The 16,580-nt window shown below is 24.5% G+C and overlaps 1 protein-coding gene across 1 annotated transcript; it reads right to left on the bottom strand.

The window, feature by feature from the left end:
• Positions 1 to 6,316: 6,316 nt before the first annotated feature.
• On the bottom strand, positions 6,317 to 14,832 carry LOC145838073 (vitamin K epoxide reductase complex subunit 1-like). Its single transcript, XM_082945609.1, has 3 exons — positions 14,660 to 14,832; positions 14,469 to 14,575; positions 6,317 to 7,025 (listed from the first exon to the last, which is right to left on the bottom strand). The coding sequence occupies exons 1-3, from the start codon at positions 14,830 to 14,832 to the stop codon at positions 6,823 to 6,825; spliced, it is 483 nt and encodes a 160-aa protein (XP_082801735.1). The 3' UTR covers positions 6,317 to 6,822.
• Positions 14,833 to 16,580: the final 1,748 nt, after the last annotated feature.

The following is a 16,580-nucleotide window of genomic DNA, read 5'->3' as shown; positions in this document are numbered from 1 at the left end:
CACACGAAACCACATCCTGCGGTAACCTATTCCACATGTTCTGCAGAAAAAAGAGTTTTGCCACTGACTGTTATTAACGTTATATTTACATTTTATTTTTTTATTATTTCCTCTCAAATTATAATTGGTCCTAGAAAAAACAAAAAACTGATTGAAAAATCCTTTATATTTACCATTAACAATTTTAAAAAGTGTTATCAAGTCAAACTGCCATCTTCTATACTCTAGAGATGATAGTAGATAAATATAAAACTTCGTTATATTATTAAGTTTTCGAAATTTAAAATATTTGATACTAGTCAGGGGCGTAGCGTGGGGTGTCGCACTGTCGCAACTGGACCACCTTAAAATTTTTTAAGAAAAAATTAAGTATCTATAAGATTTTATTTATTTTTTAGAATAAATCTTTTTTAAAACTCCAATTTAGACAACGACCATTTTTCTCACTACACTGTCGCAAACTCTTAGCTGCCTGCCGCAAATTAAATCAAAAAAGCTTTTTTTTTTCAAAAATAAAATATTGATTTTGCAGTAAGTAAGCAAAGTTGAAAATTCCCTAAAACGGGTGCACGAATATTCAAATTCTGACAACTCAAATTCCGACAATTCAAATTCGACAATTCAAATTCCGACAATTCAAGTTCCGACAACTCAAAATCAGACAATTCAAATTCCGACAACTCAAACTTCGACAATTCAAACTACGACAATTCAAACTCGAGTTGGAATTCGAGGAGGAAAATGTGAAAACAAAGACTGTCGAGTTGATTATGAAGACCTAAATAGAGCAGTCCTATCCAACTTAAATTCAATGACAACATAGAAGCTTAAAACTTTATTAATTTCAAAAATAAAAAGAGGTGTAAAGTATTTCCTTTATAACATTTTAACACTTTGATCAGTAGATTAGCGTTTTTATGGTAAATAAGTTTATGAATTTTTAAAATATTAAGAGTTTGAAAATTAGTATAATAAAACTTTTTGCTTCCAATGACAAATTATAACATTTTAAACTTGTTAAGTTCTACTCCTTTTAAATATCTTAGTAACTTTGAGCATATTAAATATTAATAGTAACGGTTGAACATTAGCATTAGTATAAAAAATTAAAACTTGGTTAATGTTCAAGCTTTTACAAAATGTTTCAATCACTGTGTGTTAATTAGGTTAATTATTAATTTTAAAGTCACGGATTTAATTTACTAGTTTTTAGTGCAAAGTTTTACAGGATTCACATTGCTAATTATCAAAAAATACATAGTAGCTTAAAAAGAGAGCAATTAATAGAAATTTAAATACACTTCATAAACAAAAGTAAAAATTCAAACAATATCACAAATCGTTGAAATACTTGTACCCTAATTTAAACACAAAGAAATTGGTACAAATAAGCTTTTTCAACTTGTATTTTTTGATCCTAATGCCATATAACACATGTTTAAAATAACGTTATAAAAAGTTTAATTAGTTCTTACACGTAAAATTATATATTTTATTTTTTAGATAATAAACCAACAACAAATTTTCAAATGGCAGAAATTTTATTTAAAAAGTTTACTTGAATAATGTAAAATAACTTATTGTTCGCACAGGTTAGCAAGTCCAATAAATACTTAATCATTGTTTATGTACCAATTTGTATACGATAGCAGGGGTCGGCAAACTGCGGCCCGCGGGCCAATTGCGGCCCGCGGGCCAATTGCGGCCCGCGAAGGGTGAATCTGCGGCCCGCGAGCACGTTATTTTTTTGAATGGAATGCGGCCCGCGAAAGAAAATTTTGTGGCCCGCGAGCATGTAAATGTGGCCCGCTCAGCAAAAATATATTTCAAGTTAAATTATTTTCGGTAACTCGATTCAATTTGATTAGTTTGATTTTAATTCTATGTATAACATTTAAAAATGATTAGAAGAAATAACTGCTTTAGTTTAAAAATGTGAGAAAGACCGATTAGCATTCTAACAGGATATTTTTCTGAGTTTCATAATAATTTCTTTTTTACAACAGCAAGTAATTATCTGAAAAAAGAGTGTAAACAGTGCTTGAATTTAATAAGTTAGTTATATAATACCTATTTATTAAATAAACTAAATGGAAATGTTTTCTATTTTGTACAAAATAATGCACAGTAATTTACTAAAGTGTAATTTCTTTATAGCTTCGATATTCTTTTTCAAGGTTTTTTATACCTAAGTTTTATTTATAGATTTTTTAATTTGTAAATGTTATATTTTAGTGTAAAAACATTTAGAATAACATAGTAATAAGAAATAAGGTTTATTTAATTTTTGTTTTGACACATTTTAATTTTTTAGAAGTATTCTTTGCACTTAAATTAATTTATATGCACACCAAGTTAAACAGATGCTCATATTTTAAACCACTTTTTTTTTAATACTTTAGTTAGTTTAAGTTTAGTTTATGCATAATTTTCTAACATTGTTGTTGTAATTTCTAAATATGTATAGACACAATTGAAACAATGTATACGACATAAATTAATATAGTTTTTGTTAGGAATATATTTTCATTTTTCAAATTTTTTTTTTGTCAAACTAAATTAACTTTTATGCCTTGCATATCTATACACACATTTGCTATTTTTTGGAGCTACCTAGTTAATATAAACTAGACTTAGGGATGGTAAATTTATCGAGTTTGTACATTGTTAATCAAAATAGTTCAAATCCAAGCAAATAAACAACTAAAAATTGACACACACTCAGACTATCACTATTTGAAGACTTCAAATCTCAGATCAACCAAGTCATTTTATAAGTTTTTGGCTAGAATTGTTTTTTGTATACAAAAATATCAGAAATGTTTTCGTTGACTCAGGCTGGCTTTTTTGCTTGAAAGGGTGGCAAATTAAACTTATGATGTAAGTTTTGCTCAACCCACAGTGTTAGTTTGAGTTATAATATATGTTAAGTTTTAAGTTTTGCAGCTGGTATAACTCAATATATTATTTATAATATTATTTACATTTAAGTGTGAACAATCAGTGTTGCCAAAAAACTTGAATCACGGAAAAGCTTTGAACTTAAAAATTTATTCTTAAAAATTCTAGAAAAAAACTTTAATTTGAGAATTTTTGAAAAAACATGGAATTTCAAACAATTTTTACATGTAAAGTAATGAAATTTCGATTTGACACAAAAAAATTTAACAAATAAACATTTCTTTATTAAAAAATATATTAAAGTAGCTTAACAGTGTGTTTTAATACTGACATATTTTTTAAGACACTTTTTAAACTTTAATTAAAATAATAAAACTAAAAATAAAAGAAGGAATTGTACTTCTAAAAACTTTTTATTGCACCTTTACTTGTAAAATTTCACTGATTGTTGTGCTTTGTGTTGGAACTAAACCGAGAAATTCTACTAAAATGTCAAAATTAGTAAAAACATCTCTAATAAAAATTCTCAGATGAGCAATAGTTTTTCTGACAGTTCTCTCATGTTAAAATATTGCTTAAAGCTTAAAGATTTATGCGACTTTATAACCTTAATGCATTTCCTGAACACGACTTCTTGTTTTCGTTGAAGAAATAAACAATTTTTTTTCATTACTGCCAACATAAATTCTTTAAAAAAGGTTTTCTATTATAAACATTATCTCATTTTAAATAATAAATTTTGCTACTTTATAACTTGCCTTAACAATTTTTTCTGAAAATTCTGTAGTTACTGAAGATAATCATGTACTTTGTGTGAACTGACTTTGGTAATTTTTTTTTATCGTTTCTCGCAATAACTCCTAACTAACTTTTTTTTTGTTGCTCGTCTTATATTTTACAATTAATATTTTAAAATGCAATATTCTTATTGCAAATAAAGAATTGCTATAATGCTTAACAAAAAATAAGTTTTTCTATTTTGCTAATGACTCAATAAAGTTTTATACTTTTGTTAAAATTGGTTAAGAAACTTGATTGTCCATTCCAGCTGACTTATATTTTTTTTGGCATGTAATTTATTTACTGTTAATAATTTTCGTTATTTCTTTATGCTGTGAACTTTTTTTTAACTTGGTTGCTACAAAAACAGGCTATTTTGAAAGCTTGAAAATTCAGGTGTGTGAAGCTTTTATTTCAAACACTTTAAAGAAGTTTTCCAATTCTCAGAATAGTTTTTATTACTGTAGTGTAGTTTACTAATTGTATTTTTATCTTGTTTTCTTACACTTTGTGTACTGTTTGATAATGATGATATTTTAACTAGGTATTTAAGCTTGATTAACAATTATTTGTTAGCTTTTTCAAATTATAAAAAAAGCTTAAGCTGGTTCGATATAACTCAGACATTTTTACTTTTTAAGTGGCAACCATGTAAAAGACTAATTAATTACTATTAAGATATTTTATTAAAATATTTGAGAATTCTTTAATTTAAATCATTTGTTTTAGCTTTCTGGAATACGTACAGGTATTAAATTTACTATGTTAAGTAATTACTTAATTCCTTAATGAGTGTAAATTATTTAATTCGCAAAAACTTTTTTTGAAGTAAATATTCGTAAAATATGAAAAAGGTGATATAACAAATGTATGAAAGTAACCTATAAATTGTCTTTCAAGTTAAGTTTTTATAGAGAGTTAGGTTGTAAGTAAAATTACAAAAGTATTAAGTTTAACTTATTAAGTGCTTATGAAGGTACATAGTTTATTAACACTTAAGTATATTAGTCAATGTAAATTATAATCTAATAAATATTATTTTAAAAAGGCATTCTATATAAGTCATTTAAAATAATAAAGTAATTAAAAGTAAAACGTTTCTCTAGTGTGACTAAAACTAAAAGATTATTCAAATGTCACTATAACTAAAACTGCGGCCCACGAAGACTTTGGAAACTTGAAATTTGGCCCGCGACCACCAACTGCCTGCCGACCCCTGCGATAGATGGTTATCGAAAATATGCAGATCTAGCTAAATATTTTTTCAATATGTCTAAGTAAGTAATAAGTTGGTAATTAACTAGATGAGGTTGGGAAACCTTAACTTAAATATATTTTTTTCAAAATAAATGATTATATAACTAGATACGATATGATGGTACATTTGTATGATATACTACTTTTAATAAATATAAGTCACATAATCTTGATCACATTGAGTACGAAATCGCAAAAAAAATTATCTATTTGGAATAATATGTTCAAAGTAATACTTTTGTATCAGTAATGGTAGTAGAAAAGACATAGGCTTTTAAGATATAATTGTACTAAATTAAACTTGTAATTTTTAAGTTAATGAAACAGTATTATAAAACGTATATGTTAATCAACATATCACTTTAAATCAAATAGGCACATGAGTTGACTAATTTTTGTTCAGATTAACGGTAGTACAAAGATTAAAAGTCATTTTATACAACTTGGAGCTTTTAAGTATTAACTCACATGAGGTCAAAAGTTTTGTCGTCTTTTGGATCAACTTAATTTTTGATCAAAAAATCTTTACATTCACTTTGAACATGGTTGAACTCACTTTAGTGTTATTTGTTTATGGGAATACCCTAAATAACAATTTAAGAGTACACCTAGCAAGAATATTTTTAAATGAATTCATTAGTTAAATTTAAAAAATAATTAAAAACAAAAAAATTTATTTGTAAAATTAAACTAGACAAGTGGTTAACTAAGTACTCAATATAAGGTATTTTTATACATCAGTTTATAAGACTATTGTTTTTATCGTCGACTTCTTTATAACTTGCTGAATAATTTATCAGAGTTATTAAAAATATTTTAAGTAAGATTTAAAATTTTACCAAATAACTATTCAATTAACCTTTTTTTCGAAATTTTAGGTTTTAGATACTTAGAAGATTTTGAATTTTAAGAGATGAAGTTTCTAATGACTTTTTTATAATTTTAATTATTTAAACTTTTTCTTACCTTTACATATATATTTTTTATTAAACTTAATTACATTCAATTTATAGTTATATACTCTTTACAGTTTTAAATATTGTTTCAAAGCAGTTTTTAAGTAATACAGATGAATTTCTATTAATTCTAAAGGGTAAGTTTTTTTATACTTTAGTAATTGTGACAGTTATTATATTTTTCTTTAAGAGATAAACTGAAACAAAAAATACATATAGAAAAAGTATTCATCAGTTGTATAGTAAAAATACTTAGTAAAAATATATGTTTAATGCAAAAGCAAAACAAAAATTATTGCGAATATACAAGTTAAACGTACTATAAAAAAGGTAGTATAGTAGACGAAAAAACTAAAAAACATTAAAACAGTAAGTCAACTAACAAAACAATAAACTCAACGTAATAAAGATTAATAGTGTGAAGAGTTACATAATACATGAAAAACAGAGTATAAAACATATAATATGATTAGCTTTGATTTTTCTGATGTTTATTATAGTAATTTTTTTTGTAGTTTTTTGCGGTTATAAATTGTTAGTTTAAGTTTTTTTAATTATAATGGCAAAAAATACATTTGTTATTACAATGTTTGGGCAATCTTATATAAGGGTAAATGAATTTTTACACACTGTTTAATAACAAAGATCAAACATTAAAATATAACAAAAAATTTGGAAACTTTTTTGGTGTTTTAAAAATTTTTGAACAGTTTTTTATACACTTAAAAAGTAATAGCATAGTTCAGCGTTATAAGGGATATCTGTCTAAAAATTTTTCATGATAACTAGCAAAAAAATCTAGTAGGCACTAAAAAATTAACTATACAGTAATTTTTTAAATCTTTCTTCGGGTATAATAAATTGTAAAAATTCATATGTAACAAACTTAAATTACCTGAAAAAAAGTAGAACGTTTTGAGAAATATACCTAATTTTGTTTTCTTTTAGTAGCAGATTTGCATGATAGGTAATTAAGATAATGCAGAGAAATAGTAACAAAGTAGGTGGAAACACATACTACACAAAAGTCTTCAAGAACAAAGTAGAGGATGTAAGCGAGGTATATGCACGATAAAATTCCCAATGTAGTCATGTAGAAGAGAAACTTTGCATACTTATCCGAAAAGCAGCCTGTATATAGATTTATATAATGTTTTATAAATTATAACAAAAAGTTTTAAATACATCATTGACATTATATTAATTATTTACGTTTTGTAAACATAATGATAACTTACTGAATTTTGGTAGGCACCACAACATTTTATTTAAAAAGATTTGAAATTTAAATCATTTTTACTGCTATCAAAACAAGTTCAACCAAAATAATTAGTTTTAAATAAGAACATTAAGACAATAAACCTATCTACAAATTTTATTATAAATGTAAGGTAAAGTTTCACGATAGACAAGATATATAAAATAATAACTTTTATACCAAATTACTAGATTGAAACAAAAAATAATTTGAAATTAAGGTCATAAAAGGTTCAACTTTTTTTTTATTTACATTGGCATTTATTTGAAGGCACAAATTTGATAACAGAAAACAGTTTTTACAGAACACAAAAATTTTAATTAATTTTTGAGATATAGTCAGTTAAGTAAAAAGTTTTCGATAGAAACGTATGTCAAAAAAATTATTGCTGATTTTCTTGCAACACATAACCACTAACACATAACAACACATAAATCTATCTTCTCCTTCATTTCTTAAGCAATTAACCTCAATATTCAAGAAATGTTCCCTGCATTCCAAGAAAAAATCATTTCGTAAACTTTAAATGAAATTAAAAATAAGCAGTTTATGATTAAAAGTTAAAAAAAATAGAAATCAAAAATGTTACATTAGAATTGTTTATTATGATATTAAGATTAGATCGAGAAATAATAAAAAATAATTCAAAAAACTTAAAAAAAAATAGACTTAAAACTAAATAGTGTTTTTTTTTTGCCTTTTTAGTTTGGTCCTTCTATAAGAAACCTATTGAGCTTTACAAAATGTGCTCTTATATCTCAAAAACTAATTTGAACTTTTTAAACAGTAAAAGCTACTGCTAGCTTAGTTGAAAAACCTTAAAAGTTAATATCAAAATATAAATTAAGTGTCTTACCCACTGTGGCCTTATATAAATACATTATAAATAACACTTAATTTTTTCTCATTTTTTGTAAATTAAATAAAACTTCCAAATATTTTTTTTCTTTTTTATCAATAGGTAGATAGCTCTGAAAATTTATAATGTTATTTGTTTGGTTTTCATGGGAAAAGTTGGAAAAAAATTTTTAAATGATTTTTATAAATAGGAAATTATATTTCAATTTTATGGTGGTGTAGAGATTTTTTCTAGTGTAATAAAATATTTCATTACACTTATTTTATCTCAAATGTTCAAATAAATTACAATTTGAAGAGTAATATGAACGGTGTTAAAGGAATTATAAAGCGAAAAATTGTACAGTACTAACTTTCTATTATTTTTAATTTTTGTTTTAACTACTGTTTAAATTTATAAATTCAAAGATATAGCAAGCACAAAAACATTGTTTTATAAAGTAATAAGTAAACTTTTAAACAAATTTATACTTGACCACTAGAATTTTGTTTATTTTATTTTATTAAAAAACCAGGTCCTCATAAATAAAATAAATTTTTTCTAGTTATTTTGTTTAAGTTTAGTGTAGGTAAAATAATTTACTTTGTTGCTCTTTAATAAACCTTTAATATTTTAGTGCTTTTAAAGTTGATTTTAAGATAAAGACAAAAATGACTAAGTAAAAACAAAAATGTAAATACTTAATAACTTAATGATTACTAAATTTAAATAATATTTATGTTTCAGATAATAACTTTAAATACCTAGAAATATGATAAAAAACTCAATAAGAATTTAACGTACAAAAGGCATAATAGATAAAAATGTACACAGTCAAAAAGTATAAGTACCTAGTTCTGTAAAAAAAGAATTTTCGTAATTTGTATATTATTATTTTTTAAACATCCTTTTAGATACGATTCTTAATTGATTTCAATCATGTATTAAAAATATGTAGTTAAATTTTAAATGATCATAATTCTTTTAAGAAAATTATCTGATTTGTAATCATTGAAATATTATAAAGAGCAAGAGTAAAATTTTTAGTAGGAAATAAGCTGGTTCAAAACTCTCCCAAAAAAAAGCAATTACATCAATTTCCCCAAGAGAAAGCAGGTGCGAAATTCCTCACTAGCTACGTTGAGAACAGTTAACATTATTAATTATTTTCTTAAAACTATTATTATTATTATAACTATTAATATTATTATTTTTTAATAGTTACATTTAATTTAGAACAATAAAAAAATAACTTTATAATTCTAATTAAATTATAACTTTATTGAGCAAGCAAATATAGTTGCTTTTTCCCACCTTTTCAAAAAATATTTAATACTTTACTTAGTTTTCAAACATGTTTATCTCTGGCCTACTTTTACCAAAACCATAACTTAAATCAGGAATTAAATCATTTATTTAAAGTTATGGGTGAGCTTGTTGGAAAATTTAAAAAACCATAATGAAAAGTTAAAAGATAAACTTAATAAAAATCAAAATTAAAGCAATGTTTTTTTACAAATTGATCTTATTTTATAGAGTTTTTTTCTAAGCTTCAAGATGCTTTTTATCGTTTTAAAAAATTCAAATTATTTTTTGAGATATGACCAGTCAAAGTCGGGCCGCATAATAGGTTCCTTAAGGGAAGGGAAAACTAACACGGCGAAAAAAGACTATTTTATTTAAAATATATCTCCTCCTACATTTTTCAAACAATCTTCTTCAAACTTTCAGTCTAACCTTTATAAAATGACTAAAAAACGTTACTTTGGAATTAAAAAAAAAAATTGTAAATATTTTTTTTACTTTTTGTGATAAAATTTTTATTTCTTACAACTATTAAAATTCATAAATAACGTTTTTTTTTTCTTTTGTTATAAGGAACATTTCCTGAAAATTTGAAGAAGATTTCTTGAAAAATGAAAGAGGATATAGATTTTTAGTGAATTTAAAATTTCCAAGAAATTGACTCCGAAAAATTTGCAGTCCATACGCAGGGTTTGTGCGCGATTTTTTTTCATTTAGCCTGACTGAGACCAATTTAGCCTGACATTTTTTTAGAGTAAGGAAAATCGCCTTTAGAAGTAATTTTAGGTATTAGGGGGTCTTGATTAGTACTTTTGTAGTCTCCGACTTCAACCAGCTTTATCTCAAAAATATTTTGAGCTTTAAAAATCTGCAAAAAGCAACTCATAGCTTAGTTACAACTCAATAAATAAGACTAAATTGTGAAAAAGGTGATTGACCCCTATGCCCTTATCATAACAAATTCAGTGATAAGTTTTAAAATAAGTGTTATATCTAATCTACTACTAGTGTAAAAGTTTAATATATATCACTAAACACAATTGTTAAATTTGATTAAGGGCATAGGGGGGTAAACACTCTTTTTTGGTTTTTGATCTTATTTTATATAGTTTTTACTAAGCTACAAGATGCTTTTTACAGATTTTAAAAATTCAAAATATTTTTTGAGATATAGCTGGTCAAAGTTGGAGGCAACAATAGGTTCCTTATTGTTCCTGTTTTGTTGAATTCTTAAAGTAATCTGTTGTAACTATATTTAAGTTATATATTTTTCAAATATTGAAACATAAGTTACCAGTAATTATACAATAAGATACACAAGACACACTATTTCAATAAAACTAAATATATTTCGAGCAATTCTCATCAATAGAGAACAAAGCTAACAAGTAATAAGATTTTACAAACTTATATAGTAATTAAATAATCATAAAGTAATCAAGAGTTTAGTAAAAGACAAAAGCAATTAGTAACAGTTAAAATCATTTAAATTTACTTACGTTATAACTTATCTACAGTAAAACTAAACATAAATAAAATGAAAACAGTTCTTATAAAGCAGGGGTCGGCAAACTGCGGCCCGCGAAAGAAAAACATGCGGCCCGCTGAGCAAAAATATATTTAACTCATAGCTTAGTTACAACTCAATAAAATAAGACTAAATTGTGAAAAAGGTAATTGACTCCCCTATGCCCTTAACATAACAAATTCAGTGATAAGTTTTAAAATAAGTGATATATCTAATCTATTATTAGTGTAAAAATTTAATATATATTACTAAACGCCATTGTTCAATTTAATTAAGCACAAGTAAAAACATTATAACCCGAAGATTTATAATAAAACGACGTGCATTGTTGTGTTTTATAAAAATTTAAAATGGAACGCTTACACGAGTATTAAAATAAGTAAAAAATGTTAATTATAGTATTTTGACTAATACTTAAATTAAACATAATTATAAATCCTAAACTCTAAATAAACACAGTGATTGTTGATGTCGTATCAGATTTAAAAAGCTTACATTTAAATTAAAAAAAAACCTTTAATATTTTGTACTTGTAAAGAAAAATTTATTGTACTTAAAATTTGTACTCCCAAAAAACTTAGTACTTATATCTTAAAGCTAAGTTTTAGTGTTGTAAATATCTGTAATAACTTTAAACAAACAAACAGTAAAATATATGAATTAACTGGAAAGAGTTTTAATCTAAAAAGTATTTGGTATAAACAGGGTTCGTGCGCGAAATATTTTTTATTTAGCCTGACTGAGACCAATTTAGCTTGACATTTTTTCAGAATAAGGAAAATCTACTTAAAAAGTGATTTTAGGTATTGGGGGATCTTGATTAGTACTATTGTAGTCTTCGACTTCAACCAGCTTTATCTCAGCTTTAATTTTGAGCTTTAGAAATCTGCAAAAAGCAACTCATAGCTTAGTTACAACTCAATAAAATAAGATTAAATTGTGAACAAGGTGATTGACCCCCCTATGCCCTTAACATAACAAATTCAATGGTAAGTTTTAAAGATAAGTCTTATATCTAATCTATTACTAGTGTAAAAGTTCTATATATATTACTAAACACAATTGTTCAATTTAATTAAGCACTAAGTAAATACATTATAACCAGAAGATTTATGATAAAAAGACGTGCATTGTCGTGTTTTATTAAAATGAAACGCTTACACGAGTATTAAAATAAGTAAAAAATGTTTATTATAGTATTTTGATTAATACTTTAATTTGATAAATAATTACAAATCCTAAACTCTAAATAAAAATAGTGATTGTTGATGTCATATCAGAATTAAAAAGCTTACACTTAAATTTACAAAAACGTTTAATATTTTGTTCTTGAAAAGAATAATTAATTGTACCTAAAATTTGTACTCCCACAAAACTAAGAACTTATATCTTAAAGCTAAGTTTTAGTGTTGTGAATATCTCTAGTAACTTTAAACAAACAGTAAAATCTAAAAAGTATTTGGTATAAAGCCTTTAAATTAGAAACTTAAACAGTTCAACCAACTAAGCTCTGAAAAACATTGCTGATGTAAACAAATTCAAACAAACAGCTAAGTTGTTGAACTAAACTGTAATTTTTAACTGTATTTTTTATGAATTTTCATAATCATGACGTATATAATCTACTTAAAACAAAATAATGAAAATTATCAAAAAAAATTTAGAAATTAAAGAAAATATTTTAAGCATTTATTTTTACAAATACTGACTGATTTTGTCTTTAACAACTAAATTTTATTAATAAATAAATTCACATCTCAATTTAATCTTAAAAATATTTCTCAATCTTTTTTTAACCAAAAATTTTCAAGCATTTGATCTGAGAAAAACTGAAATTCTCAAATTTTTGAATATAAAAACTGATTTAGCCTGACGTTTTTCAACTTTTTTCAAAAAAAAAACTGATTTAGCCTGATTTAGCCTGATTTATCCTGACGCGCACGAACCCTGTATAAAGCCTTTAAATTAGAAACTAAAACAGTTCAACCAACTAAGCTCTGAAAAACATTGCTGATGTAAACAAATTCAAACAAACAGCTAAGTTGTTGAAGTAAACTGTAATGTTCAAACTGTTTTTTTTTTTATGAATTTTCATAATTATGACATATATAATCTACTTGAAACAAAATAATGAAGGTTCTTTAAATTTTTTTAGAGATTCAACAAAAGGTTTTAAGCATTTATTTTTACAAATACTGACTGATTTTGTCTTTAATAACTAAATATTTTTTTAGGAATAAATTCACATCCCAATTTGATCTTAAAAAGATTTTTTAATTGTTTTTAATCAAAAACATTCAAGCATTTGAACTGATAAAAACTGAGATTCTCAAATTTTTAAATATAAAAACTGATTTAGCCTGACGTTTTTTCAACTTTTTTCAAAAAAACTGATTTAGCCTGACTTAGCCTGACACGCACGAACCCTGCATACGTTTGTATCGGAAAGTTTTTACAAAAAAAATAAATATCTCAAAATTTAAATAAAATATTTAAATTCTATAAATACTGGCTTGTAGTTTGTACTTAAAGGTTTCAAAAAAAAAGCCAAAGTTAATTTTTGTAAAAAAAAGTATTTTACCCCCTATGACCTTAATTGTATAAAATTATTGAATTAAGTATTGAATATAAAGTAAATTAGCTAAAATAAATCATAAAGTTAGTGAAGGTTTTGATTTTATAAATATTTAAATAAAATATTACCCAGTCAAAAATTTTCCATGAAAAAGCACAAAAGTATCTTAATGAAAATGAAATAAGATGAAAATGTAATACATAAAAAAATATATACAATGTAAACTATTAACAGCCAATTATATTAAAAAACTTAAAATACATGGTAATTTAATTAAATGTTAATTAAATATGTTTAAACATAAAATATCAGATAATTCTATTATTTTTGAGAAACAGAAAAAGTTCTAAATATAATTAATACAAACCGTAGAAAATTTAACTGAGTAGCTGTCAAATTTGTATGAGCGTATAAAATTGCACCAATGGACAAAGATACTTTTGCACAAGGGGATTTAACTGCATAAAGACATTTTTGCAGATCTTAAATTTTTTGATTAATTTTAATTGTTTTTTTTAGTTATTATTTGTTTTACTATTTTTTTATTTACTATCACTGTTACCCATAACCCTTGGTTGGTAGTTTTGTTTTTCCCTCTTAAATATATGTTTTTTTTTTTTTCTTTTTTTATTTCATTATAAAAAATTTATTAGTTTTTTATTTTTACTATCACTGTTACCCTAACCCTTACCCTCAGTCAGTAACTTTTTTTTAATTATCTTTTATTTTTTAATGACTGTTTTTATGTTTTTTTTGTTTTTTTTTACTCTCGTGCAAAAATGTAACTTGTGCGAAATTGACCCTTGGTGCATAAATGTCTTCGTGCAATTTTGTTCCCTTGTGCAATTTAGTAACCTTGTGCAATAAGACCCGTTCCCATTTTAACTACCTAAGAAAATTATAGACAACTAATTGGCAAAGTATTACACATTAAAAATATACTTTATTTTAAAAAAGCTTAAAGTTTTAGTAAAAATTTGATAAAATAACTGAACATACCAATTGTACAAAATAACACAATAAAAACTACTGTTAGAAAAAGTTTTAAAACTATTGTGTTCAAATCTTACCTAAAATTTGGATACCAAAGAAGAATATACCATAGAGACTATTTGATTGATTCAAAATATGATCTTCTCCCACAATATGTTCTAATATTCCAAAACCTCTACCCCACCTGGTATATATACATTTAAAATTAATACAAAAAGAACAAACAAAACTCAAAAAAAAAAACACTCAGTTTTTACATTTAACCAACTTGGATGTAAAAATAGCAGAACAGCTGATTTTCTCATTTATATCACAAAGAGCAGTATAACTATCATCTTCAGCTTTAGATTCTTTAACATACAAAGCATACAGTGATAGTCCTATGCCAATTAAGACTAGGAAAAATCTTGCTTTAATTTGAAAACTTATACTTAAATTCATTTCTAAAGAAAAACATTATTAAAAACTAAGTATTAAGTCTTTTTTTATACCATATGAGTCTACCTACTTTTATTGCTACTGATTTGATTCATAATAATTTAATCCAAGCTAAACCAGATTTTTTAGCTATTTCCCAATTTGGATTAAAAAATATCAAGAAAATTATAGAAAGTAGATGCATTTTTATTTTCAACAGTTAATTAACTTGGATAAAGTTTTATTATTAACACAAAACGTTATGTATTATAAAAACAGGTTATTTCTTTATTATATCTAAGCAAATAATAACATTATTAAGTTACCAATACATAGTTAAATTAAGACAATTTGCAGAAAAGTCGTTTTTTACTTATATGTAAAATTCTTATCAAAACAATAGTTTACTACACAACAGTTATTTTAAATACATAATAAGTAATCTAGTACAAAGAAAAAGAACTAAAACAACAAACTTTAATTACTCAATTAATAAATAACTAATATCAGAGTTGCCCCTTGTTTTTTCAAAAAAATTTCCAGGTTTTCCAAATTTCTTCCAGGTTTTTAAAAGTACTTTTTTTTTTGTATGGGTCTATTTTTTATTTAAAGTCAAGTTTAAGGTAAGAAACTGTGTTAAATTGTACAAAAACAATGAAAAGATACTGTAAAGCTACTTTAAACATGTTTTTTAATAAAAAAGTTTTTTGATGATGACTGTAATGTTAGGCTATTATTCGAAAAAGTACAAAATAGCTATACATTTCTAAGAACGCTAAAATCAAAAGATATGACTTAATAGAAAGATAATAAAAAAGATAGAATTTGTTGTTTTTGAAGACAGGTTTTATGTCTTCAGAGTTGAATGATAAGGCTTGAGAGTAACAAGATATGTTTTAAGAGTAACATGATAAGGCTTCAGAGAACTTGGTAATCTAATGCTGAACTGCTATCTTTTAAATGCTGTTATTCTCTCTTGATTTTCTTTAATTGCAAGTTTACATTTTAGTTTGTTTAATAATAAAATTTAGTAATTTCATAGTTGTTTTATAATGAATTAGTAATTTAAATTTAATTAGTAATAGTTTAATTTTTCAGTATTTATTATATATAGTTATTTAGACTCATGATATTCTAACAAATTTTCATACTATTATTAGTATTTGTTATTGTAATTGATATCCATTAATGATATTCATATTCCATATATTCATATTCTAATATTTGATATTCTAATAATTGATATTCTAATATTGTCTAATATTCTAATACTTGTTATCTTGTAAGAGTATATTAGGATGATCTCTAGTGACTCAAAAGCAGTATCTGTTCTGTCGGGGCTGCTAGGCCCTCCAAGCGGACATGACAATTTGTTTTTATTTAAAAGATAGACTTTTTGAGTCAAATCAAAACTTTATTACTGAACATGTGAAAATTGTTAAAATTCTTAGTTTTTTAGTGTTTTTAGTTCAAAATTCCAAGTTTTTCTAGACTTTTTCAAAACTACTCAAACTACAGTTTTTTTTTCTTCCTAAATTATCAAATTCAAGGTTTCCAGGTTAATTGGCAACCCTGTAATACCAACTTTCATGTGAGTTTTTATTTTACTTAATCATATTTATTTTAAATAAACACATATACACACCTACTTTAGCTTTTATTCTTTCCTTACAGTATATATTTTTTATGAACTCTGTTGAAGTTAAGAAACGTGTGTTAGTTTAATAAAGAAAGAGTACTGTTTAAATTTGTTATTATTATATATCATCACT

The sequence above is a fragment of the Thalia democratica genome, chromosome 6, assembly GCF_965202585.1.
Source record: "Thalia democratica chromosome 6, ktThaDemo2.hap1.1, whole genome shotgun sequence".
Lineage (NCBI taxonomy): Eukaryota > Metazoa > Chordata > Thaliacea > Salpida > Salpidae > Thalia > Thalia democratica.
The sequence above is the reverse complement of the archived record's forward strand: the minus strand, read 5'-3'. Positions and strand labels throughout refer to the sequence as shown.